Below are 26,543 nucleotides of genomic sequence, written 5' to 3'. Positions count from 1 at the left end.
TACCGTCCGTTGACCTATCGGTCATATCTTGGTACCCCGGTCGACTCGTCGGTCTTGGTGTCAGAGCCAGGTCCGATCAAACGATCCGACCCCATAATCGAATCGCTAATCCACGGACCAAGCCGATACTTCCGACTGACTCGTTGACCACCCGACCGATCCATCCGACCTACGGCTCGTATCGTCGATCCTTAGATCGCCCGATCCGACTAGCGATCGAATCACCGGTCGACGCTTGATCGATCCGTCCGTGGACGCAGATCGTCAATGACCATTCGATCGGTCCGACACTATGATCGAACCGTCGGTCATCCTGCGGTCAGTTCGACTCTTCGGACGAAACACCGCTTAACCCACGATCGGCTCGGCCCGATTACCGACCCGTCGCTCGTCTCATCGTACCTTCGATAGAGAGGTAGCGTGCGCATCAGTTTGGATGAGAATACTCGCCGAGCCGCACCCCCTTTTCTACTTCGGACTTGATGGACGATGGAAGGATGATGGCGTGGTGTCCTGGAAATGAAGGCAACGCCCTCTATTTATAGGGTTCTGGCCGAAGTCTTGGTCCCAAAAAGTACCTGTTCGACGAGACCCTTCGATCGTTCCTGTTCGATCGCACACGTTCGGCCGTGCCTGTCCGGCCGTGCCTGTTCGGCCATGACCGATCGTCCGTGTCGGTTCGGTCATGCCTCTTCGCTCATGCCTGTTCGGTCATGACGCCTGTTTGGTCACGCCTGTCCGGTCGTGCCTGTTCGGACACGCCTGTCCGGTCGTGCCTGTTCGGACACGCCTGTCCGGTCGTGCCTGTTCGGTCACGACTGTTCGCCCATACTCGTTCGTTGCCGCGTCCCATGACCGAGCTCCCAGCACCCAGCTGACTCGTTCACTGTCCACTACTGTCCAGCTGGTCGAGCTTCCTGGCAGCTGATCGAGCTAGTGGCAGCTTCCTGGCAGCTGGTCGAGCTGCCGTTAGCTGCCCGATAGCTGTCCGCAGCTGGCCGAGAGCTGTCCGTAGCTGAGCTAGCTTGTTCATCGAACACGTTCAGCTCGTACAGCTCATATTCTAGCTAGTTGAGCTAGTAGTTTAGCTACTTAGGCTCAGCTAGCGATCAATTTCCTTAAAACAAATTGCCCCCCTTTAGGAGCGCGGGACGCGGGCGTTACAAGAAGCATAGCCACAGATGAGAAATTAAGAAGATATATATATATATATGGCCAAACATATATTCTTTCTGCTCCTATTGTACGAAACTTGGACCAATATACCATTCAGAATCACGTATTTAGAATCACTTTTTTTGTGTATTGTTAAGTTGTAAATAGTCTTTGTAAGATATATCTTTATAACTTACAATAACCAAATCTAACGTAAAATCATCAAGAGTAAGTGATTTTATATGGTACTTTGGTCCCAAGTTTCGAACAATAGGAGCATAAAGAATACAATGTTTGGCCAAATAAAGTAGTGAACCACATTATAAGCCAAAACCTGAGAGATATCTATTCAAAGTGAGCATGCCATTTACCCATGCACAGCCATTTACACTGAAGATAAAGTAGTGAACCACATTATAAGCCAAACCCTGAGAGATCATAATAATTAAGATATATATATATATATTCAAAGTGAGCATGCCAGTTACCCATGCACAACCATTTACATGCTGATATATAGTCATTAGTATTGCTATATTGTAATTACCATTTTTCCCATCATTACTCTTGGACACGAGAAGAGGGCCAAGAGGTGAGGACACTGCTTATATTTTTTCTCAACATACTAGAGAAAAGTGCTAACTACTGTCTGAAATTAGAGATACTAATTAGAAAAACAATCCTAAACCTAACTTCCTCAGATTCTCTCCTGTCCTTTCACGCACGAGCCTATCCATCTTTTGTTACCACACCAACTGAACTGTTGTCTGTCTAACTTTCAGACCTCAATGGTTCCTGCATGTCAATGTTGTTCACCATATCTTTGTGAGAAAAACCATGTGTGTGTGATAAAACTCAAAGCCTATGAACTTTACGCTGAGGAGAAATCAACCATTATTTTGATGAGTAGTTTTTACTGCAAGTATCAAAAGGACCGAAACCGCAGAGTCATAGTAATTACCGATCAGATATTATAATCAATTCATGGGGTAAAAGAGGGAAAGGAACAAGTATAAGAGATAATGAGCTAAACTCATATCACTCAGAAACCATTGATAAACATCTAATCAAAACCATATATGCAAATCTCAAACAACACCATGGATGAAAAAAGATTCAGAGAAAAGACTCTTTACCGGTTCATTCTGAAGTTTGTTGTTCAGTCCTATATCCTCCTCGGTTGGGCTAGGGGAGAGAACCATCACCTGAAATCACACAAATACTAGCTAAGAACATTACACAACAAAGTCAGAAACAAGAATCAAGAAACATCAAAACAAATAACAATACCAACCTCAGGACTAATACTGTTGTTGGGCTCTTCCTGTATCAAACTGGAAAACAAGACAAAAAAAAAAAGCAAACACATTAAACTAATAGTCTACAATGTAGGATTCACCAAAGCTAATATTGTATAGATTACCATATATTTGTATCATCTGAAAACAACTCTGGATGCAACGTCCTTGCCATGATCATATAAACCCCAGTAAGGCGCTACAATCAAACCAACATAAAAACCCCCAGAGAGTATAATAAACCCTAATCAAATCGATGGCTGAAACTAATCATCAGATTTGAACCGAACATTTAGCATAAAACTTACAGAGATAGGTCCTTGTAGAGTGTCAATTTTAGATTTGGTCATCTTAATTTTAGACAGAGTAGCGAAATTGAAAAACGAAGAGATTTTGCCCTTGGGAATAGCTTCTTTCCTTTGACGCAATAAGTCTCTGATAGCTTGAAGTTGAAGCTCTATAGACTTCAATGTCTCACCGATCGCCAAAAGACCTGTGATACTAAGCTCTCCTCCATCCACTGCAAATATATAGCAAAAAAAAAAAAGATGAGGCTTGAGTGGGGGGGATGAAATGGAGAAACAAGACAAATGTTTTAATTCGAATTACTAGTCCGAGTAGAAATGAGTTGATGCGACTCGTCGATCGAATCGTAGAGAGAAGACATCATAGAGCTTAACGAAGGTTTATTAGATCCATTTGCTTTCATCTTTTTCTTCATTTCTCCTCCTCCTCTCTTTTGCAGAATGCTTAGGGATTTTGATAAGGGATTCACCAAGTCTGTGTGTTTATAATTGAGAAAATAAAATAAAAATACCCCAATTTCTAATTTTCCATCTTTTCTGATACTGTACTTATTTTATGTAGAGTTTTACCTTCTCAATGACAAATTAAAGTTTTAGGGGTTATTGTCTAAATGGGCATTTGTTGGCTGGAAAACTTTCAAAATGACCATTTCTATCCATACTCTCAGAATTAGGCTTTTTTACAGATTGAAAATGACATTTTTATTCTGTCTTCTGTGTCACTTTTTTGCTTTCTCTCTTGACAACGCCGATGCTTCTCTGAAATTTTTTTTTTTTTTCATACGGTACTTCTTTGAACACAATCTAATTTTCCGGCGATAACTCTTGATTTTTAATAAATAAAACTAAACCCTAAAAGGATACTAACTATTGAACCCAAGGGTGCCAATTAAAACTTCCAATTCATCTTCATATCTAAACCGCCGTTGTCGCTGGATCTCATCACCGCCATTTCACAAAACATCTCCGCCACCAACACCATCTACTCCGATAAATCCAAGATATTCAATTGACTGTGTTTTGAATATCTAAACCCTAAAGGAATAATGTTGAACCATTTTAGACATTGATCTAATCAATTAAGATTTTTTCTTAAACATTTTAACAACAAACGCAAAAAAATTATGTTATTCTTTACAAAGTGAATCAAAATTTCCAACTCATCTTCAAATCTAAAGTGAATTTCAAAACTACATGTTTGTGATTGATAATTCATCACTATCATCTTCGTGGCACTACGTTGCCGTTCTCAAGTTAGAAACCAGAGTTGTGTCGAGATAAAGAGACGATTAATTTTGTGTGATGGTCTGTAATCACGAAAAGAAAGTCTGTATTGAACAATACCCATGAGAATAAATGCCAATCTCGTAATTAACTCTAAAGTTTATAACAAATTAAATACTTACACTAGGCAACCAAAAATATTCGTACTAGAGGAGATTGTTGGGACTCACGATGATGTGAGAGCCCTCCAAAAATAGGCGTATGCCACTTAAGCGTGGAGAACACACGGTATTCTTTAGTAAAAGGCGAAAGAATAGTTCGCTTTGTGCTCACCACATGGCTGCGTGCTTTTAATCTTACGGAGAGTCAAGTCTATTTATAATAAAACTCTCACTACCAATCTCTCTTAAACTTCCGATGTGGGATACGCGTTTAAGCTAATCCTTGTTTAAAAGCTTAGTGAGTATACATACTCAAAGCCCATTACCATTCTCTTTTTATACCATTATACTTCCACTTAACTAGAGTCTAGGAGTATCATCCGAGTATGTAACCTTCGTATCAGTTTAGGATAGGAGTACAGTATGTTAACTTCGTATAAGCTATCGATTGATATATTAACCAAACAATACATATAATTATTCTACATTTCGTATACATATCAATTTCCGCTTTATGGTTTACAGTTTTTTTTCCTCTCACAAAAAATAGACCCTAAAAAACCTACCGACATTTCAAACCGTTATAGCCTTGACGAAACATCCTTGAAGTAAAGCTTCAATGTCTCGTAGGTCATGAAGCAAATCCCAACACCAGGTACCACTTTGTAGTACTCTGGAAGAATTCCTCTGTACAAGCCTCTCGCTCCTTCGGTCTGAACAATACGCTTTAATGTCCCTAACAAACCTGTCTTGTACACTACCTCTCTCCCGCCTATTCCTTCTAGCTGCTTCCTTCTTCTCACCAGATCCAGTGGAAACGTAGCTGCAATGTTGGTTACATTAGATTAGAAATTAGATGACAATTGACCAATGCATCAATTCTATGAAGTGGTTCTACTGCCTATGTACGCAGAGTGAGACGTGCTTCATTAGGAGGATATATACACTAAAACCAGCCATGAGCAATAAGACTCGACGTGAAACTCATACAAGGTCAAAAGAGATACTATTCACAAATGGAATGATATAGGTAAATTCCTTATAGAAGTAAATTCCTCACATCAAACTATGTTAAATACTAGAGAAGATCATGGTAATCATATCATTGCTAGAGACAGAATCATGCATATGAGAAGGAGCAACATATTTTTCAACAAACAATCAACTAGAGAAGATCATGGTAATCATATTCATATCATTGCTAGAGACAGAATCGTGCATATGAGAAGGAACAACATATTTTTCATTATGTTGCAATAGTGGAATTTAAGATGCACCATGTTCAGCTATTCTGAATTGAAAGCATAGTAGTACAGAGAATTTGAGTTTGAGACTACTGATGTGGTGCTTGTCAACAATACGATTGCTCATGCTAAGTCAATCAATGCTTATGAGAAAGGAATAGAATGACACATTACAATCAAACAGTGAGTCTCATGGCAAACAAGAAAGAAAAAGGTCAAAGAATTAGCTAGGATAACTTACCTGTTGAAGATGCTATTCCTGAAAGACTTCCACAGGCAAGACTGACCATGATAGGGGAATCATGCGGCCTTGAGAAAATGAAAATAAACAAATCATTTTACGAGTAATTACAGATAATATGTGACATAGTTAAACTGAAAAACTGTAACTTCGAGATCGACTTATTACCTAGTTGACCTCCAATAAGATCTCAATGATTCATACACAGAAAAGCTAATGGCAATACTAGGCCCAACACCCTGTATCAAATAAATAAGACCTTAGTCAGGAAAAAACGAAAGTGGAAGGATACAACACTCATGATGTATGTGTATCTTTCTGTGGAAAATACCACAAGCGTTGTTCCAAGTCCCTTGTAGAGGCCCAAGATACCTTCATCAGTGCTGATAGTGCGCAGAGTATGCCAGATACCCGTGTAGTAAATTACTTTAGTCTGCAATTGACGCAAAAGATAAAATATCAACAACCAGCCAATGCAACAATGCTTCATGAAATCAGCATGTGAACTTTTCAGAACATAAGGTTTAACAACGATCATATCAAATACTTACCTGAGCAGCAAGACGAGTTCTAACAAGATCAAGGGGATAAGTGGCAGAGGCAGCTGTGATTCCAGCCAAACCACCGGCTACAAAATGTATAAAAAGGTTTGAACTTATACTCGCCTTGTGATTTTCCATCCCAGTAACCATATACATAAACTGTAAATAATCAAGTTAAAAAAAAAAGTTCAAAATCAGAATTAGGCTCAGTGGAGAGTAATGCCACACTACGAATGACAAAAAAATAACTGCTTATTTAAGATTCTCAGACCTTCTTGTAGTGTTCATATGCGTAGAAATTGACAGAAGAATATGGAAGACGGTGAGCAATTGTAACCAGATTCCCTTTCCAAAAAGCTTTGAATCCTTCTTCATTCAATATCCGTGATGCCTCGTTCAATATGCTTGCCTTTCTTAAAGCTCCAGCCTCTGAGTGCATACCTTGCACCTACATACATCATAAGTTTCTAATCACAAATTTGTCCCCAAAAAAAAAACTTAGCTTTAACACACAAATTTCCCTTTTTTTTAAGCATTTAGCTTATTCATATCTACAGATCCCCAAATTGTTTGATAATCCCAATTACACAGTGCAATTGAAAATACTGAATTGGTCTTACTTCAATTTGTCCAAAAGCTTGATTTTTCTTATTCTAGCTCGATGAAAAAGAAACAAACCTGGAAGAGAATGGTGAGGCGAGAGAGAGGGGCAGTACAAGTCTTGCTAAAAGCACCGGCGAGTCCACCGGCTAAGAGCTGTGACGCCGATTCGATATGTGATCTCTGGTCTTGCGTTAAACGATGAGACGAAGACGCTACGCCATGCCCTGAGCTCACACCAACCCTAGCATCCGTCTGCATCACCATTTAAGCCGCCCAAAATCAGAAATCCTCAACCTATCAAAAAATCTCAATCTCACACACCTCTTAGAAGCTTATCCGAACAAGACAATACCAAAGCTCGAATTTTTCGAGGAGAGAAGAAAATAAAAAAAAAACGAAACTTTCAAAGATCTCCGTATTGGGTTTTTGATTGAATTTGCTTTTGCTTTGCTTGAAAGCTTTGGTTTTGGTCTCTCTTTTTGTGTGCCTCTCGTCTTTTTTGTTTTTTGTTTTCCAGTTTTACTTTCTCTGCTTACAAGACTTCGTAGTGTACGCTTGGTTCCAACGCCACACCTACACGGCAAACACTGAAACGACAGCGTTTTAGATACAACGAACGTTTTACCGCCACGTGATTCACCTCTTCTTGTTGTATTTTTTTTCCCTCTTGTATGGTCAGATTCCTTTTCCATTGTTACATCCACACTTTAAAAAGCTTTGGCCAGCAATCATTTAAACATTGGCGTCGTCGGTGTGGTACACATTTGAAAACGTTGTATAGCTTGTAAGATTTTGTTGGACCTTTACTAGTGTTTTTTATTCAGCACGTGTTTTGTCTTCTTTGTTAAAATCATGTCCAAATGTATCTTTTCATATAACTATTACAGGCATAGACATAGAGTGTATTCATTTCCTGATTAATCTCAAGAGATCACCCACCAAGTGTAATGAGCCAGTTACCAACACCTAACACAACAAAATTAACAAAATCCCAATTAGACCACTTTTGTCACATGAAAAGGAACAAAAACTGAAACCAACATTATACGTAAAATTACATAATGTAACAAACTACTTTACAAGTAAAGTTAAACAATTATTTACCTGAAAACGAACTTGTTTACTATGGCGAGCATTGTCCCGGAGCCAGTCAACGGCCAAAGGAAGTGACGAGAAAACGAAACTTTTCACCTCATCTTCTTTGCCTTTAGAAACACTTTCTAAATTAGATTTTGCTTCACCTCGAGCCAAACTGTCCCAAAGCCTTTGGAGACCGAACTGCCACGTCACTGAATCCACACGTGTGTCATCGTTCGACGAATATCCCACTTTGTTGTACACTGATACGTTTGGCACAAAAACGGCTTTCTTGAAATCAACTCCTACGACATTTAAAGAAAACAATCTTCAATCAGATTTCTTGTAAATCCTAATAAGAGCTCAGTTTATATCCATTAAACAGTTTAAACACACCGTGATCAATGCATTTACTCCTTAATCGTGGAAGAAGCAAACTCGGATCACGAACAGACATACAATTGAACAAGAGTATCTGCATTATATAGATAACCAACATTAGATAAAAACTTATCGAGGTATCGAAGACACAATTTAAAAAAGCTTGACCTGCTCTGATCTTTTCTGGCTTCTTTCTTGGTTTTGTTTGATCTGTTTTGAAAACCATATAGCACAAGCTTCCATGCTTTCAGGACTATGAGCTCCATCAAGGTAATACACAATCTTCTCAGGGAGTTCTGAATCAGGCACCACCATTGCCCGTCCAATCAAATAAGCATTCGACAATCCAGAGACGAATTTTTCTGGTAAACCACTCTGTTTATAAGTAAGAAAACCGTTATTTCTTAACAGAAATTCACAAAATCAATAATGTTTTTCATTTGTTTCAACTCACTGTCTGATTCAAACCATTCTTTTCCTCAATACCAATCTCTTTTAGAAATGTAGAACACAACGCAACCGCAAGACCAGCGTTTAGATATTGATGTTCGCCTTGAAGCCCGAGTCTCTGACTCGAATCCAACGGTTCCACCACCTGAAGATTCGCCTTAACAACAAGTACGTACTAATTATTTGATAACCCGTATGCCATCTCAACCATCTATATAATGATTTGGTTAAGTTGTTTTGTGTAGCCTTACCTCCAATTTTGAAGCTTTCTCATTGAGTACACGCATCGCTTCATCAGGTTGAGGCACTGTAAAAGCTGGAACTCCACTCTGCAAAAGAGAGAACTGTTAAGGAAGGAAACTGAAACACATAACGTAGAAGCTTTTTGTTAGCACCTTGAAGATACCAGCTTTCTCTGCAGCAATTTCAGCAAGTGTGTATCCTGAATATATACAAACCAAGTGATTACAACAAACGTATTGGATTCATTTATTTCCGAGAAATGAAGCGGAAGAGACTAACCAAGTATCTCCATATGATCATAACCAAGTGAAGAAATACCACAGACGACAGGCTTCTGAATCTATATATATATATATATTATTAACATATGCTTTGTTAGTCACAAAACCTGATAAACCAAATCTTAATCTCACATACAAGATAGTTGAATTTTTCCTACCACATTAGTCGCATCAAACCTCCCACCTAAGCCAACTTCTAATATAACAACATCTACCTGCGGGTAGGTAGCATCAATAACATTATATGCCTAAGGCATGCACATGATTTTAGTTTACTGAGAGGAAAAGAGATTTCAAAACCTGTTCTGTTACGAAAATCTTGAAAGCTAATAATGCAAGGAAGCAGAAGTAAGTAGGCATCGGAATCTCATTGCTAGTTTTCTCCTGCACTTTAATTTGAAAGGATGTAACTAAAATGAGAGAAACAAAAACCTAATGAATGTTCTGTTCTATATAAGCCCCCACCTTTAGTTTATGGAAGCAACACCAAAAGTAGTCCACAAATTTCTCCTGGCTTATCTCAATGCTGAAGAAAGCAAATTATGTTTCTGAACATTTTCTTTGATAAAATAGTTGCAATGTGTATGTTTTCAGAAGCTCACCCGTTGAGACGGAATCTCTCTCTGACATCGATTAAGTGAGGAGATGTGAAGAGACCAGTTCGAAGACCGTAACAACGTAGAATAGATTCCGCAAATACACATGTTGATCCCTTATACACAAAATTTAAAACCTGCATATACAATCTCAATGAGCTAGATACATGAGTGAGCGTTTGAAGTCTCTACCTTTCCTTTAGTACCGGCCACATGAATGATTTTTAGTTGTGAGACTGCGTCTTCGAGCTCAAGAACCTTGAAAGATTCATGAGTATATAAGAAAAAGCTCATAACTTTTGGTATGAACACACAAAAAGGTTAAAAATGATTTGGAACCTTGAGATAATGGAGGAGCAAACGGAATCTCTGAGATTGGTTGTTACTAACAAAACTGCTGCGTTTTGTGATCAAAGACGACAATGCATCCAAAGTGTTCTGGTAACGAGCTGACAATTCACCTTCGTCTTTCCCCCGGCAAATAAAACAGAAAACGTAAAAGAATGAACACACAGAGTGAGACACATTCATATAAACTTTATGAGATGACAAAGTCGGATTATAGAGAAACGGAACATTTACCAGTTGCCATAGAACACGAACAAAAAAAAAGGTAAAAATCCGAACTTTCGATTTTAGGATCTGTTCCTCGAGTCGTATTGGGTGTAACCGTGTAAGGATTGGAAATGAAAGGTCCTAACTTTCAGTTTAATCTTCAAACTAGTTGAGCGAAAAAGGTGTCAACTTTATCACATAGAAATGCAGAATTAGGATATGTACCGAACAAAACCGTTATCTATTTCACCAAATGGTTTCTTCTCCACTTAAAATATGAACCAAAATGTGGACCACATTTAGAAGATTTGTGCAATTTCAACGAGGAATTTTACTTTAAAAGGATTCAAAGAGACATCAACAGATTACTTCTAAACAGTTAAAAGTAAAACCACACAAAAATATTAGAGAAACAGCTAATTCTTGAAACAGTAAAGAGTATGAAAATCTCTGACATTGACACTTGGGGATGTTGTTGTTGTGTGTCTCATCCAAACAAAAACAAAATTTAAACATAGGTATCGATCAAAGACTTCCTCATCTCATCGACGATAGAGCTGGGTTGGGCTTCCCTTAGCTTGAAGATGCTGTCTATAACAGAGAGCTCTGTTGCGGTTGTGTCTGAACCGCAGAAGGAAGTCCAGTCATTCACGATCATACCCCCAGCTATAACTTCACTACCACGGTTTACGGTTCCAGCAACGAGAGGGACTTGAAGAAGAGTTGAGAGTTCATCCAAGTCTTCTACTGAGGTGTGAGGATGAACCTGTTTGAGGCAAAACATTCAAATTATAATGAGACCAATGTCAAATTCATCAGTTTTCCAAGGGGTGTTATGTTCTTTATCCTCTCACCATTCCACCTCTGTTGGATAGGGCGCAGTAACTGCCCACAAGAATGTTGCCTGCAATTGTCTGACGGAAAACTTCAACGCCAAGAACATCTGCAATTATTTCTTCTGTTTCCTGTCAATGCCAAAACGTAACATAAGAACTAGACCAAAATGCAAACGGCATGTGTAAAACTCTGTTAACAAGCCAAGATATAATAAAGTAAAAATTTAAAATCATCTATAACGCATACAGTAGAAGGAGGGAGCTTAAGCAATATATTGAATAAGATTCAGGTGATTACAAAGGACTATATTACGTTATCCTTGCAAATTTTTGTATAAATGGCTACTTATACTTTCAACATTTCTTGCCAGTCATGAAAAGATAATGCTTTTGAAAAGATATAAAGTAAAGATAATGCTTTTGAAAAAACTCAGAAGGGCAACAATCTATACCTTATCAAGATCAGTGTGAGCAAGAGCGACATGATCATTGCAGGCAATGCAGTTTCCAAGAGCAGACAGACGTTCATCAATTCGCTGGACCACAACTTGATCAGGTATACTGTTCCTCAAGTGTTGAAGCTCTGGCAGAATAAAAACCATCAGCATAAATCAGGAGATGCAACCTAACTACTACAGACCACAAAAATCGTAATATAAACTCAAGATATCAAAAAAGAGCAAGAGACTCCTATATAGTACAGAGGTAACAGATTCATCAACAACGGAGGAGGAAAAACATCTACACCCAAAGGTCCAAAACCATATTAAGTTATGAAAAGTCCACCCATAAAATGAAATGAAAAAGGGATTGGCAGTGCAGATGCTTCAGACAAGTTGCATAAAAGGTATCCAGCAAAAACTCAACTATCTCTGTATATGTCTACTATCAAAGTCAACTGTATCATGGGAGACATTAGTAATTGCAGTGAGAAATGATTTGTAGAAAGAACTGTAAGAATTACCTTGGTCAGTAGTTGTATGGGGGACAAGAAGCCCATTCTTGTTTCCTATATCGAGAAACACAAAAAAAAAAAACACATTCATTACGCTAAAGAGAAAGAAGGTTTGAAGCATGAACTTATAAGAGATGGTGAGAAAGCGAACCAGCACAAAGACGCCCAATAATTCGTGTTCCTCCAATAGAGGTCTTAACGACAGGGATAACATCTGCTAACTCAGACTCAAAAGCACTACACAAAAGCATCATACAAAAAACATTAACAAGTGAAAAAAAAACTGAAACTTTTACAGAGTATCCAACACAACAAAAAGCAAAAGCAAACCTGTAAAAGTTCTCAGAGCCTCCAATAGCGACTAAGCAATAGGCATTAGTAAGTTTGGAAAAGACACCAACTTCACAGTTGTTCTCAAACTGAAGACCTGCATATTATTAAATTACCCATCACAAATCCCATTAAAAGCTAATCAAAAGAGAAGTAAAAAAACACAACAGTATTTGCAGAAAGCTTACGAGTCGCCATTAGAGGGAGGAGGAGGCTAAACGAGTACACCTGCGTAAATAAAGAAACATGAAAAACGAAATTAGGGTTTATATATAAAATATAAAAGTTTCGATTTTGCAATCGATTATGTTACAAGAACAAATTAGGTTTACAAATAATTGATGTTTGGTTAGGTCTAAGAAGGAAAAAATCAAAGAAGCTTACTTGAGAGGGATGAATTCGAGGAGAAGAAGCGGCGAAGAACGAAGAAGAAGAAAGAAGGAAAAAGATGGGAGTCGATGGTTTTTAAGAATAAGGGTTGCGCCGGCCCTGGATGATCCTCCGAATAAGCCACCGTTTGGGCCCTAATTTAAAGGAGGCTCCAATAATAATATACAATTATTAATAAAATTAATATTGAGATATTTTTATTTTGAGCCTTGGAGGCAAAGTAAAATTGAAAAGTCAGACCACTTTCGAACAAATTATTTTTTATTCAAATATTTGAGATTTTTATTTTTTGGGGGGGGGGGGGGGGGGGCGAAAATTTGATTTGGAAAAACGTAAGTAGTACTATTGAATAAAAGATGGGAGTGTAAGGATTTATTAAATTTGTTTTTCTCCTTGTAGTATATTTTTAGGTGGCAATCAAAAAAGTCATCAAAGTTAAAGTTTGAGAACTATGGTTATTGGTATATTGTGGAATTAATCGAAAATATGTTGCAAGTAATTGCATAAATCTTATCTTTCGCTGGGGGAACGTTAAATTCTGCTATATATTTGTGGTTATTATTAGGTCATTTGTTTTGCCTAACTTGTGACATGAAAATAAATACTCCATTATCGGATATGATCTCTATTTGAAAGAAGAAAAAAACCTACATGTAGTCTTAAGCCCATTATTGCAGATGAAATATGAACATTGAAGCCCACTATCGGAAATGAACAAATCAACATTTATTTGATTCTATTTCTTTTCTTTTTGTTCTTTTGAGCTTAAGTGTCGAGTGCTTGCTTTTTTACTCACATAGCATAAGTGGTAAGTCAACTTTGGTTTCTGTCTTATGTAGTCCTTTATTTGTCTTAAGCTAGATCTCGTTTTGATTGCCGATTATAACATCTTTTCCCAAATACTACTAAATTAACTTAAAAAAATAATTTATTGTCGGTCAATAGCTCAATAATGTCTCTGTTAACTTGTTTTCTCTTGTAGATATGTCTCTATTAACTTTTTAATTGAGTGGAATAATTTTTAGTAATACAGTGATAATGATTCTTTGGATTTTCTTCTTCTATATGCGTCTTCTCGCCACGTATATTAGAAAAACAAAAACAAAAAGTATATAAGAGAAGACTTTGTCAAAAACCTTAGAAAACAAATAGTACACATATAATTTCCGCTAAACCATTTTATATCGATCGAATTTGTTTCATATAGAATTGTTTCAGCCAATCGTTTCTATTAATTTAAATTTTGTTTACGTTGTTGTCAAGTTTTCCAAAACTCTCGTGGGAAAAAAAACAGAAGAGAGCAAAATATCTAAACGGCTACGAGGTTTCCGGTTTGTGAAGAAAACCAAATAAGAAAAGAAAATAAATGAGTGTAACTTGTTGTTTGCTTGTACTGTGTATTACACAGTCTCTGAACGTGACGGCACTCGACTTTTCCATTTTTGGACGCTCGTCGTGAACCGTAAGCGGCGACCTCCTTTTCCCATATTAAAAATACGATTTAGAACGATTTTTTTAGTTAAACCACACCAATCAAAATTTGTCTAAAGTTATTTTAGTAATTGGTTTATCAGAGAAAAATAAACTAAAATGAATAACTATCTTACCAAATGGCTCGTGCGTTTTGCATGCACTGGTCTGATGAAACATTTAAGTAGTGCACACAAAATAATGAAATATCTTATTTCTTCTAAGAAGAAGATATTTTGTGCGGCTTGACGCTATGACAGATCCAAACGTAATTTAGATCCATTGATAATTCATATAAGTATTTAATTTGAATATGTTTCTGCTAGATTCGTGAAATAAATAAAAAACCATGATAAAGTAGATACTAAATTAGTGAGGATCCATTGAACTCTACAATAATTAAGTGTCTAAAATAGTATATTAATTATAAGTAATTAATTATCATAATATATTATATCAAATATTTTATATATGAGATTTAGATCTACATCCCAGTATTGACAGATTCATGTTACCATATCACCCACATGACTTGCATTTGAACTGCGTCAGGTGAGTTGGTTTTCTACCTGCAGCTTGACAAACAAAACTTTGTCCAACTGTAAGAATTTTGATTCATCACTAATGAAACCATTTTCATGATGAAAACATTTATTTTTGTTAGGTCGTAAGGATTTATTCAAATGCTACAACTTGGTTTCCCGTGATTGTTTTTGTTTAAGTGTTCACAACGTCTAGCTACGAGCCTACATCGAAACACGATGAAATAATTTGTCGTGTATTAAAGTTTTGATTCGTAAAAAAAACCCCTTGGAAGATGTCGAACAACACAATACGATGATGTCGGTCATGCGGCAGAACATATATATCGCTTAAATTGAACTGTAGCATATATATAAAATTCTTGGAATTAAGTGACCATTGACCCCACTCCCCACGAACGAATATCTACGATAAGAGATTAATAAATACGCAAAATAGATAATTTTATACATAAATATTTGTTTGATTTATATTTTTGGTTTGCGCGTCGGCCGGATTGTTTTGAGTGATCCGAAGATTATAAAAACTATGGGCTAGATTACGACACTACGTTCATTGAAATCTATTTGTGGTTACGAAATGTGATCCAATATCAAGCATCTATAACAGGAAAAAAGCATGTGAGTGACGAGTCTTTCGTCCTATTGATTTTTCCTTCATTATTTTTTTGGTTTTGTTTTGTTGAATAGGTGGTATCAAACATATACCGACGTAACTAATCACCAATTTTTCTGTTCGTGTAGCAGGTAAGCGTGGTTTTAATAATAGTGTTCAAATCCATTAAAACGTGTTTTAAGTGGGGGTTAGATAAATTAGTAATATTTATTTATTGATATACTTACCTTGAACTGATCACCCGATGCTTGCAGTAGTACATAGTCTCGTTGGCTGGTCCCTTCGGCCTGGGTTTGGATGGGGATCGACATCCAAACGAGTCGCATATTATTCCTTGTCATCAATTTGTTTGGTGGCAACTATTGCATTGTAGCACTATCAAAAGGATTACCGTTTATAATCATTTTACTGCCGTGTGAAATTGTTTATTCGAAGCGTACGTAGTCTAAACGGATGTTAAAAATTTGATGGAGATTGGACAAACATTGGAGCTTGAAAGACGTACGTATCCAAGCTTATACTGTTTGGCTCTTAGCTTCACAGGCCAAAATAGATTTGAGCTAGAATTATAGAGGAGTACGCGTGTCGAATAACTTTTCATTTGTTTAGGATATTTCTCTTTCGATTGAAAAATTATATTTTAAAAAATCAATTTTCTAGAGATATTGTGTCATTGTGATAGAAGAATATATATATATATATATATATATATTTATACATATATATAATATATGTATACTTACTTAATTACTATATCAATCAACCATAGCGTGCTATAAAACAGAAGAAAAAAAATCGAAGTAAAATACGCATGTCTAAGATGGATTATTTACATGTGCGTGCACTAGCTACTAAAAAACTCAATACTAGTAGCGAAAGTAACAAATGCTTTTGATAATCTAAAGTTAAGTATAAATATGGGATACAAGAATCAAGATTCACTAAGTATACTAAATTAATACGGGATACAATACAATTGGATTGAAGACTAATTGGCGTAAAGTCGCTATATAGTGTTTGCGTCTGATCATTACATTTGTATATTAGGTGTGAAACATTAATCTCTTTCAATTTTAATTTAGGTGTTTTTATGTGGGACAATTAACCTCCATTCACGAAACTTGTGTGGAAGGCTAATAATTAGAATTAGACTCGACACTCGAAGCTTTTAATTTTATATAGGTGGACCTTTACAAACTATCAAACATTTATATAAATTATAGCTTTGGGAGGCAACTGACCTTTAGTCATTACCGTGGGATCTATACCGATGACTATATTGTATATACAAAGAAAATATATAAATATTTTTGATCAATTAAAAAAGACATATCAAAAAAATATTATTTGATATACCAATACGTTCAAAGAAACAAATGCAAGAAACGAATTATTTTCAAAGAAACACATATATACAACTAATTAAAGTCTCCCCATGAATCATGATATTAAATAAAACTTTATCTGAAAACAGAAAGTGAATTCAATCTTCTAAAAAAAGGGAAGAGTTTTTTACATTCGTGATTGTTATAAATACAGTGGTTATAACATTATAAAATGTCACATATTGATTTGTGTCAAAATCATTTGAATTTTGGACTCAACGATAACAAAATATTTTTAAAAAAGATAATAATGATGATAAAGAAATGTTGTGGCGCCGCGTATGAATAATTAAAAAACTGTTAAGTTTCATAGTTTCATGAGATATTGCCAAGTAAACTTGCTTTGTTGTCTCTTCCCCACCTCGTTTGTGTTGTTCACGTTCATGAAGCTCTCTCAGCCGCCAATTTTTAAATTTCCCGAAATACCCCTACCACTCGAGAGATTTATCCTCTGCTCTTCACCCTATCTCTTTTATACTACAACCACCACGTCATCAATCAGGATCCCTAATCACGTGGCGCCATGTGGTTGGAAATTTAGTTCAAAAACATGAATATTGTTAAGTTTTTTTCTTTCTTTCTTTTATATAGAAGGATTCTATAACCAGTCTCACTTCAGAATAGAAATATACCAAAGGAATCTTAAATATTTTAATAAATTGACAATTTGGCCATAGAATTTGTAGCAACTTTTTAATCGGTAGCAAAATCTTACAAATTGTAAATTTTGTGACATGTTGTGTCCACAAAGAAAGATACGTACTGCGACATGTTTTGCGATGAGTTCTTCAAATATTAACTCTATTATACAAATTAGACATCGAACTGACAAAAGTACAAACAATTTCTCAAAATAAATAGTTTCAGTGATGCATTCTACATAAGACACATAGCATTACCAAAAACATTATACTATCTTTGTGTTTTTAGTTTTACTAATAAGTTATAGAAAGAGAACTGATTACATGGTGGTTAGATTAGCAATCATATACTAAGAACAACCGACAACAAAATAATACAACATGCATACAATTCTTAATCTTATATCCACAACAAAACTATCTATTCTGACAATTTGGGTTTAAAAATTTACTTTTGAAAACTTGGGTACTATTACATGATTTCTATAAAGATTGAGGGTTTAATTGAATAATATCACAACTTTCGTCTACGCTCTTAAAAGACCCCATTCGCTTCTTCTCAGTTGAATCACCCTCACCGGATTATCCAATTCCATATTTCTCACGTCCTCTCCTCTTCTTCCCTTTTTAACTGAGTCCCCGACTAAGTTGACTCGTTCTCTCTCGTTGTTTTGATTGACAAATATGACGGAGATCGATCCTTCCCGCGTCTTCGCCAGGGACGTTAAGCGTATTGTTGTCAAGGTTCTTTTTTTTTTTTCCCTTCTTTGTTGATTTGATGATTGTCTTCCAATAACATTTCTGGGTTTGACTTTTTTTTGTTTAATCTGCGTTGAGTCTAATATATTTTGAAGTCTGTGTTTTTGTGTCAATTGGTACTGTGTTAATCCGTACTATTTCAATGATTGTTCTCTTAAAGTTTTCAGCTTTTTTTTTTTAATTTGACGGCGGAGAAATCTGAGAAAAATGTTGAAACTTTATCGTATTTGAATCCTAAATCTTCGATTTTTATCACTACCCCATATGCTTCTTTTGATTGATTAATATTGGTTAATTGATTCGTTTGAGTTTGATTGATTTTAACAGGTTGGGACTGCAGTTGTTACTGGAAAAGGTGGAAGATTGGCTCTTGGACGTTTAGGAGCTATCTGTGAGCAGGTATTTTTATATATTAATGGAAACATATGATTTTACGTTCTTGATTAAGCTCTGTTTTTAGAAACAGAATCAAGGATATGGTTTTTGTTTGTTAATGACTTTTGTGTGTGTATATAATGTCAAGCTTGCGGAATTGAACTCGGATGGATTTGAGGTCATTTTGGTGTCGTCTGGTGCGGTTGGTCTTGGTCGACAAAGGCTTCGATATAGACAATTAGTCAACAGCAGGTTTTTGTGATGGAAACAAGTCTTTTTGAGTTTCTTTTGTTTCTAGTGTTCCTCTTCAAAGGCTTGATTTGTGTGTCTTACCTGTTGTATATGTTTTCTTTTTTGTTGTTGTTGTGCTGATTCTTTTTCTATACGGGTTTCAGTTTTGCAGACCTCCAGAAGCCACAGATGGATCTTGATGGGAAGGCTTGTGCTGGTGTTGGACAGAGCAGCCTCATGGCTTACTATGAGACTATGTTTGACCAGGTGATGCTCTTTTTTTTTTTTGGCTGTTTCTTGATTGTTGAAAAGTATTTCAAATATTGATTTTTTTTGCTTTCTTCGTCTTTTTTTGTTGGGTAGTTGGATGTGACGGTGGCTCAAATGCTTGTGACTGATAGCAGTTTTAGAGATAAAGATTTCAGGAAGCAACTAAGTGAAACTGTCAAAGCGATGTTTAGAATGAGGGTTATTCCTGTTTTCAATGAAAATGATGCTATAAGCACTCGCAGAGCCCCCTACAAGGTTTGTTGATTGCCTTTCTTGTACTCTTTGACATGGAACTGTGAAATTTTTTTATGATACTTATTGACTGTACATGATGTTGCTCTAAGTCTTATAGTCTAATCTACAGCTTCACTATACTTAAACCTGTACAGGATTCTACTGGTATATTTTGGGATAATGACAGCTTAGCTGCTCTTCTATCGCTAGAGCTGAAAGCTGACCTTCTGATCCTTCTAAGTGATGTTGAGGGTCTTTATACTGGCCCCCCAAGTGATCCTAACTCAAAGTTAATCCACACATTCATTAAAGAAAAACACCAGGACGAGATTACTTTCGGCGAAAAATCCAAATTAGGACGAGGTGGTATGACTGCAAAAGTTAAAGCTGCTGTTAATGCAGCTTATGGTGGCATTCCTGTTATCATAACCAGGTAAAAGTCCCTTCCGTACTCGTAATCTCTATTAATAGTTATCTTCCCTTAAATATCAGAATATAGAAGGTACTGATCAATAAGCTAACAACATATAATGTTGGATGGAAGAGTGATTTTTTTCTTGCTACTTTTATGAAGTGGGTTCGCAGCTGAGAATATAAGTAAAGTCCTTAGAGGACTGCGTGTCGGTACCCTGTTCCATCAAGATGCTCATTTGTGGGCTCCGGTCGTAGATACTACTTCTCGTGACATGGCAGTTGCTGCAAGGGAAAGCTCAAGAAAGCTTCAGGTAATGTTAGGGCTTCGATGCAAGTGTCATAAAACTATTTCTTATTTTGCAAATGTACTCAACTTATTTACATTTTGCTTACAGGCCTTGTCTTCAGGAGATAGGAAGAAAATTCTACTCGATATTGCCAACGCCCTTGAAGCAAATGAGAAAACAATTAAAGCTGAGAACGATTTAGATGTTGCTGCAGCGCAAGAAGCTGGATATGATGAGTCTCTGGTAGCTCGCTTAGTTATGAAGCCTGGGAAGGTAAGTCAGTGTTCACTGTGTGATGAAACCTATTGCACCAATTTTTTTGTTGTCTTTGTATGGCCTATTTACTTATACATTTTTTGTGCTTTGATAGATCTCAAGCCTTGCAGCTTCCGTTCGCCAGCTAGCTGAAATGGAAGATCCAATCGGTCGTGTATTAAAGAAAACTCAGGTAATCTGAGAACAATACTTTACAAACTAGGATTCAAATACTGGGAAAGAATATCCTCATATGATGTAAAAGTTCCAACTATTAAAATGCGGAATTTTCTTATGCAACAGGTTGCAGATGATCTTATTTTAGAGAAGACCTCATCACCAATAGGTGTGCTTCTGATTGTATTTGAATCTCGACCTGATGCACTTGTTCAGGTATGCCATGAGTCATTGTCCTTTATGCCCTCAGATGTAAATTTTAATCGCTAAACACCATGCTCTATCGATGAATCAAACAGATAGCTTCGCTTGCAATCCGAAGTGGAAATGGTCTTCTGCTGAAGGGTGGAAAGGAGGCTTTTCGATCAAATGCTATCTTACACAAGGTACATCGACCTCATGTTTCATAGATTGGAGTGAACTCCATTTTAGTTATTATCTGGCTAATTTGTGAGATCCACGGAAAATTTTAGGTGATCACTGATGCAATTCCAAAGACTGTTGGAGGTAAACTCATTGGACTTGTGACTTCGAGAGAAGAGATTCCTGATTTGCTCAAGGTAGGTAGATACATGTATGGCAAGCCACCAGAAGTGATTAGCGCTTTTTACCTAAACTGAAACCCTTCATTTTTTTGCTACAGCTTGATGACGTTATTGATCTTGTGATCCCAAGAGGCAGCAACAAGCTTGTTTCTCAGATAAAAAACTCGACGAAAATCCCAGTGCTAGGCCATGCTGGTATGTTTATAAGTTCAGTTCCATTGAGTTCTTAAATTGTATTGGCCTAGAGAGAATATGGCTTACCTTTTGGGTGTATCCAGATGGAATCTGTCATGTATATGTTGATAAGTCTTGTAATCTGGCCATGGCAAAGCGCATCGTTTCCGATGCAAAGTTGGACTATCCAGCAGCCTGTAATGCGATGGTTAGAGATTCTTACCTCTTTCAGTACTGTTCATTTATGCAAAGTGATTTCGTTTTTAGTTCTCTAATCTCTTATTACTTCGTGTCTCACTTCCTCATCTCTTTTTATATTGTCCGAACAGGAAACTCTTCTTGTACATAAGGATTTGGAGCAGAATGGTTTTCTTAATGATATTATTTTTGTTCTGCAAAGCAAAGGTGAGAATAGTAGTGTTGGAAAATGAATCTGTTTTATTGGATCTATCTTTCAGTCTTGAGTTTTAGCCTTACAACTTTCGTTTTATAGTTATGTTAAACTATAAAGCTTTCATAAACACTAAAACTAAGATAGAATTTAGTTTGTTAGCCATTTAAAAAGAGTTTTTGTGTACGCGTCAAATTGCAGGTGTCACTTTATATGGTGGGCCAAGAGCAAGTGCTAAACTGAATATTCCGGAAACAAAATCATTTCATCACGAGTACAGTTCCAAGGCCTGCACCGTTGAAATTGTCGAAGACGTACATGGTGCTATAGATCATATTCACCAACATGGAAGGTAAAACTATTACTGATTTCAACAAATAATGACATTACAAAGTTTACAAAGGGCCTACCGCTCTGTATTCTTTGCATGTGCTGGAAAATAAGTGTGGCCACTCTTTTGTCTTATCTTATGAGAGCAGTGCACACACTGATTGCATAGTGACAGAAGATAGTGAAGTCGCAGAGATATTTCTCCATCAAGTAGACAGGTAAATAGCTCATGTACTTGAGCTTTTGTGCTTTTGATATATCAATCATATAAAATGTTGGAGGTTGAATATACGGAAAACTAACTAATTCTTTAACATTTCGTGCTCTTGACAGTGCTGCTGTTTTCCACAATGCAAGCACAAGATTCTCTGATGGTTTTAGATTCGGATTTGGTGCAGAGGTAGGGAAGAAAGAAACATATTATATCACATCTTCTAAACCAAATAAATAGAGAAGTGTCGATGAATGAATGGTCAATTTGGTTTGTTCTTATGTATAGGTGGGAATAAGCACAAGCAGGATCCATGCCCGTGGTCCAGTCGGAGTAGAAGGATTATTGACAACGAGATGGTACAATTAAGTCTATTTTGTCTTTCCATAGTACATTGAATTGTCAAAAGCTCTGAAGTTTAAATGGTTGTGGTGATGAATGACAGGATAATGAGAGGAAAAGGACAAGTTGTTGATGGAGACAATGGAATCGTTTACACCCATAAGGACCTTCCTGTCTTAAAAAGGACAGAGGCAGTGGAGAATGGGATTTAGTTCTCTCTCTCTTTTTCTGCTAATGTCATATTATGTTTTACTATTATGATGATGATTGAAGATTTTTTTTTCCTTTTTACATAGGATTTAGTGTTACTTGACGTTTGTACCATCATAAGACCGCTTTACTCAAGTGGTCTTTGATAATAGTGAAATGTTTAGCAGCTTCTCTTCATGTCAAAGTCACAAACTTTGATTCACCACTTCTGTTTGTATCATTTGTCTATGCCAGATTGCCAGAATAAATAAGTTGCATCTCTTCTGATTTGTGGATATCGCAAAGATTCAAATTCGAATTTTCACTTCCAAAACCCATGTGAGCTCAAGAGTCATTACAGTAAAACCTGCAACCCTACGAACCATCTTGCTCTGCTCATCTTAGTGTGTTTTCGACAAAGTTTTTGAGCTGCTTCAACAATAGTAGAAGTATGTACTCATACAAGAAAACCGGTCAAATTACAATTTCTCACGAAACAAAAAATCGTAAACCAACAATCTCTTTATCTTAACAATGTAGCTTACACATGTCCAACTCTGAATTTACAAGTCACCTTAAATCTAACAAAACTGTATGATAAAGAGACTGAAATGTTTAAAAAAAAAAAATTGTTACTAAACTTGTTTTACATTCTGAATCATTTTCTATTAATTAATTAATATATATTTAAATATTAATAAAGAGGGGCTTTTCAATAAATTTGCTACTTTTTAATGATAAGAATATTATTATTAAACAACATATTCCTTTCATTCCATATCTACTAATTTTATTAATTTGAAATATCTCTATCTCAAATCTAAAATAGTATTTACGATGATGAAAACAATGAAGATCTCGATGACCAATGGACATTGAGACACATACAATGAAGTTATTAATCAAGTTCTTCTTTCCAGAAATTTTAGAAGTTCTTAATCTAGTTCTTAATCAAGTTATTAAACAACTACAAGTTATTCCTTCCAGAAATTTTAGAACGACAATAAGTACAAATGGAAATTGTATGTGATATAATCCTTTTTTCCTTTCATTAAACAGTTCAGTTTGTTATTATCTTAAAATTCAAAATGTACTAAAATAAATGATTTAAAGTGTTGTTTTATATATACAAACTAATAAATTTTAATTACTAAAACTGAAAGCAATTTATGTTATGAATTGTGGTTGTGTCTAAACATTTTGGTGCTTGGTAATAGATTTACTTTAGAACTAGTCATTTGACCATATTGCACAAACTGTGAACCTTTATTTCTTTCAATATATGTTATGATGGATGTGAATCATCATATAAAGTGATTGAATTCATGAGTCAATTATTCGTTTTAACATCTTTAGTTAATCAGATTTAAATTACTTTTGAAAGATACGCAATGACAAGTTTAGACTTTTGTTATGAAATTCAGATAATTATTTTACTTAAGATAATAGAGTTTCCATATGATATGAATCATGATATGCTATATATTGTTGCTCCATGAAGTAAATGTCTTGATCTTAATTAAGTATGTTTTAGGAATACATCTTAATAATAATATTAAAAGAGAAATATATCAATTTGACTTGGTAATAGATTTGCCTTAGAATTAGTCATTTTAACATCTTTAGTTAATCAAATTTATATTACTTTTGAAAGATACGCAATGACAATTGTAGACTTTTATAGTTTTATTATAAAATTCACATAATTAATATCAAATGATATGAATCATGATATCTATACTAGTATTTTTGCAGCAACTTTTTGCTCAAAAAATACTTTTTGGAAACTAATAGAATTAAATGCAATTTCATTAAACTTGCATCTAATCTTTTTTTAAAGAAAATGTTAATGAAATCGGAGATTTAAATCGTAAAATGATTCTAACAGAATTAATATGTAAAATGAATTGAAAACCATTGATTTCACTTACCTTAAAAATCCTAAATTCAGAATCAAAGTAAAAACAAATTAAATCATTTAATGAGGTATATCGGATCATAATTCATCATTCTATATCCCAACAAATTATTAAGGAAAAATATTATCAATGATTTCAAAACCTACTATAAAGCTAAGAACATGAAATATTACCTATCAAAGTTTGAACTAACTGCTAACCCAAAAATCTATTAACTGCTAACATTTATCACATTCCTCTACATATAACTATAAATAGATCAAAGTCCTTTCATCTCATCTCATATCTTACCAAAGCAAAATCGCTTTGTTTTAACATTTCATCTCAAGTTTTTTAAAAATCTTCTTATAATTATCATAGTTATCATTTGTTTTTTTAAAAAAAGATTTACAGTTAAAACCTCTCATATTTTCAAGATATCAATATATGAATTAAAATATTATATAATTTGTAACTTATTTATTTGCTTTCTATTTTTTTTTATAATTTATATGATTTATACAATTTGGAAGAAAAAACAAATTGGTCTTTGTTGAATTCTTTTTGCTTTCTTTTTTTGGCAATTTTTTTTTCCTTTTGTTTTAAAGGTATCTTCGATTGAAACTTATATTTATGAAATTTTTAATATAAGAAATATTCAAACTTTTTTAAGAATTCTAAGTATTATAAATATTTAAACTTTATAAGAAGCAATCTTATAAAATGTTAATGGTTACAATCTTAATAAATATCATACTAACTCAATCTAATATTTATAATACAAACTAATAAATATTAAAAACTAAGATGATATAGTGCGAGTTAAAATATATTGGGATGGATTTATATGGCGGGACGGGTTTGGTCGATATTTATATAATTGTTAAAATATCATTAGTTCGGTGTTACACAGCTAAAACATCATTTCATTATTTTGTTAACACTATTGATATTAGAGAAATAAATGTATCTAATTAAGTTGATTAAATTAATATTATGTAAAAAATAAATTATATTGCGGTATTATATGGTTTAAACCATAAAATTAACAATTATTATACAATTATAATATATTTAACAAACAAAAATAACTTATAATTTAAATATTTTAATTACAAATAACTTGTCCCGCAGTGTACCGCCGGTCCTAATCTAGTGTTATATATTTTTGCTCCATGAAGTAAATGTCATGATATGTTATATATTTTTTGCTTCATGTTATATATTTTTGCTCCATGAAGGCATGAAATATGTTTTAGGAGGACATCTTAATAATATTAAAAGAGAAATATATCAATTTGACTTAAAAAATAAAAACGTGTATCGATTAAAATATAGGGTTATTTTAAATATAAGGAAAAGAAAACTATGTCGTATTGAAAGAGTTTACTTACCAGTGTCAATTTCCTGGTTTTCCCGTACCGGTTCAGGCAGTCTTCGACCATAAAAAAAAATTGTCAAAAGAGATCATGCCACCAGGTTTGAAATCCTCTGCGAGTTTCTTGTAAGACATGGAGTTAATGTTTGAATCTCCTTCTAATTTTTTATAATCAACTGAGATTGTGATCTCTTGACCTTTGGTTTAGCTGTATCGGTCTGCCTTATTTGAAAAGCCGGTACGTACGTATCTCACAGGCAAGACCCCCTCGAAGCATTATCACAATAGTTCACCCTTATTACACGCTTAAACCAATGGGACCAAAGATAATTTCCCAAAGTTTTTGAGCTGCTTCAACCATAGTAGAAGTATGTACTCATACAAGAAAACCGGTCAAATTACAATTTCTCAGGAAACAAAAAAATCGTAAACCAAGAATGTATTTATCTTAACAATGTAGCTTTCACATATCCAACTCTGAATTTACAAAGTCACCTTAAATCTAACAAAACTGTATGATAAAGAGACTGAAATGTTTTTTAAAATAAATTTGTTACTAAAC

At 35.2% G+C, this 26,543-nt stretch overlaps 5 protein-coding genes and 1 non-coding gene across 13 annotated transcripts; 1 reads left to right on the top strand and 5 right to left on the bottom strand.

The window, feature by feature from the left end:
- Nucleotides 1–1,589: 1,589 nt before the first annotated feature.
- On the bottom strand, nucleotides 1,590–3,340 carry LOC104712205 (SKA complex subunit 1 homolog). The gene is made up of 6 exons (XM_087466050.1): nucleotides 3,063–3,340; nucleotides 2,762–2,973; nucleotides 2,579–2,652; nucleotides 2,450–2,489; nucleotides 2,292–2,360; nucleotides 1,590–1,950 (listed from the first exon to the last, which is right to left on the bottom strand). The coding sequence occupies exons 1-6, from the start codon at nucleotides 3,172–3,174 to the stop codon at nucleotides 1,927–1,929; spliced, it is 531 nt and encodes a 176-aa protein (XP_087322176.1). The 5' UTR covers nucleotides 3,175–3,340; the 3' UTR covers nucleotides 1,590–1,926.
- Nucleotides 3,341–4,206: 866 nt separating this feature from the next.
- Nucleotides 4,207–4,324, bottom strand: LOC147939044 (U5 spliceosomal RNA). The gene has a single exon (XR_015567687.1). It is a non-coding gene; the product is annotated as a U5 spliceosomal RNA (small nuclear RNA).
- Nucleotides 4,325–4,569: 245 nt separating this feature from the next.
- LOC147939043 (uncharacterized) lies at nucleotides 4,570–7,457 on the bottom strand. Of its 3 annotated transcripts, XM_087466049.1 has the most exons (8): nucleotides 7,126–7,307; nucleotides 6,849–7,025; nucleotides 6,442–6,618; nucleotides 6,180–6,329; nucleotides 5,960–6,061; nucleotides 5,797–5,867; nucleotides 5,629–5,696; nucleotides 4,570–4,966 (listed from the first exon to the last, which is right to left on the bottom strand). In XM_087466049.1, exons 3-8 carry the CDS (start codon nucleotides 6,607–6,609, stop codon nucleotides 4,725–4,727), a joined length of 801 nt encoding a protein of 266 aa, XP_087322175.1. In that variant the 5' UTR covers nucleotides 6,610–6,618; nucleotides 6,849–7,025; nucleotides 7,126–7,307; the 3' UTR covers nucleotides 4,570–4,724. The 3 variants fall into 3 exon arrangements, 2 of the variants coding, with proteins under 2 accessions (XP_087322175.1, XP_087322174.1); XR_015566327.1 differs by having other exon boundaries at nucleotides 6,001–6,061; nucleotides 6,849–7,457; XM_087466048.1 differs by having other exon boundaries at nucleotides 6,849–7,457.
- A 106-nt stretch (nucleotides 7,458–7,563) lies between these two features.
- LOC104712204 (folylpolyglutamate synthase) lies at nucleotides 7,564–10,604 on the bottom strand. Of its 5 annotated transcripts, none has more exons than XM_010429047.2 (15): nucleotides 10,384–10,604; nucleotides 10,141–10,268; nucleotides 9,994–10,059; nucleotides 9,808–9,917; nucleotides 9,671–9,731; nucleotides 9,506–9,589; nucleotides 9,364–9,420; nucleotides 9,204–9,264; nucleotides 9,077–9,123; nucleotides 8,933–9,010; nucleotides 8,686–8,838; nucleotides 8,400–8,606; nucleotides 8,247–8,325; nucleotides 7,878–8,155; nucleotides 7,564–7,739 (listed from the first exon to the last, which is right to left on the bottom strand). In XM_010429047.2, the coding sequence occupies exons 1-15, from the start codon at nucleotides 10,391–10,393 to the stop codon at nucleotides 7,680–7,682; spliced, it is 1,479 nt and encodes a 492-aa protein (XP_010427349.1). In that variant the 5' UTR covers nucleotides 10,394–10,604; the 3' UTR covers nucleotides 7,564–7,679. The 5 variants fall into 5 exon arrangements, with proteins under 5 accessions (XP_010427349.1, XP_087322171.1, XP_087322172.1 ...); XM_087466045.1 differs by having other exon boundaries at nucleotides 9,506–9,594; nucleotides 10,384–10,564; XM_087466046.1 differs by having other exon boundaries at nucleotides 9,088–9,123; nucleotides 10,384–10,554.
- A 68-nt stretch (nucleotides 10,605–10,672) lies between these two features.
- LOC104712203 (eukaryotic translation initiation factor 6-2-like) lies at nucleotides 10,673–13,052 on the bottom strand. The gene is made up of 8 exons (XM_010429045.3): nucleotides 12,862–13,052; nucleotides 12,666–12,705; nucleotides 12,478–12,574; nucleotides 12,299–12,384; nucleotides 12,157–12,201; nucleotides 11,645–11,775; nucleotides 11,211–11,321; nucleotides 10,673–11,122 (listed from the first exon to the last, which is right to left on the bottom strand). The coding sequence occupies exons 2-8, from the start codon at nucleotides 12,673–12,675 to the stop codon at nucleotides 10,865–10,867; spliced, it is 738 nt and encodes a 245-aa protein (XP_010427347.1). The 5' UTR covers nucleotides 12,676–12,705; nucleotides 12,862–13,052; the 3' UTR covers nucleotides 10,673–10,864.
- A 4,445-nt stretch (nucleotides 13,053–17,497) lies between these two features.
- On the top strand, nucleotides 17,498–22,995 carry LOC104712202 (delta-1-pyrroline-5-carboxylate synthase B). 2 transcript variants are annotated; one of them, XM_010429044.2, is made up of 20 exons: nucleotides 17,498–18,265; nucleotides 18,608–18,679; nucleotides 18,804–18,907; nucleotides 19,051–19,153; nucleotides 19,250–19,411; nucleotides 19,546–19,823; nucleotides 19,965–20,115; nucleotides 20,200–20,364; nucleotides 20,462–20,539; nucleotides 20,650–20,739; nucleotides 20,823–20,909; nucleotides 20,997–21,083; nucleotides 21,167–21,263; nucleotides 21,347–21,450; nucleotides 21,572–21,647; nucleotides 21,835–21,985; nucleotides 22,113–22,181; nucleotides 22,297–22,363; nucleotides 22,463–22,533; nucleotides 22,620–22,995. In XM_010429044.2, the coding sequence occupies exons 1-20, from the start codon at nucleotides 18,206–18,208 to the stop codon at nucleotides 22,726–22,728; spliced, it is 2,181 nt and encodes a 726-aa protein (XP_010427346.2). In that variant the 5' UTR covers nucleotides 17,498–18,205; the 3' UTR covers nucleotides 22,729–22,995. The 2 variants fall into 2 exon arrangements, with proteins under 2 accessions (XP_010427346.2, XP_087322170.1); XM_087466044.1 differs by having other exon boundaries at nucleotides 18,082–18,265; nucleotides 19,965–20,364.
- Nucleotides 22,996–26,543: the final 3,548 nt, after the last annotated feature.

Source organism: Camelina sativa, chromosome 9 (genome assembly GCF_030686135.1).
Source record: "Camelina sativa cultivar CO46 ecotype springtype chromosome 9, ASM3068613v1".
Lineage (NCBI taxonomy): Eukaryota > Viridiplantae > Streptophyta > Magnoliopsida > Brassicales > Brassicaceae > Camelina > Camelina sativa.
Note: the sequence above shows the minus strand (reverse complement) of the source record. Positions and strands in the feature narration are given on the sequence as shown.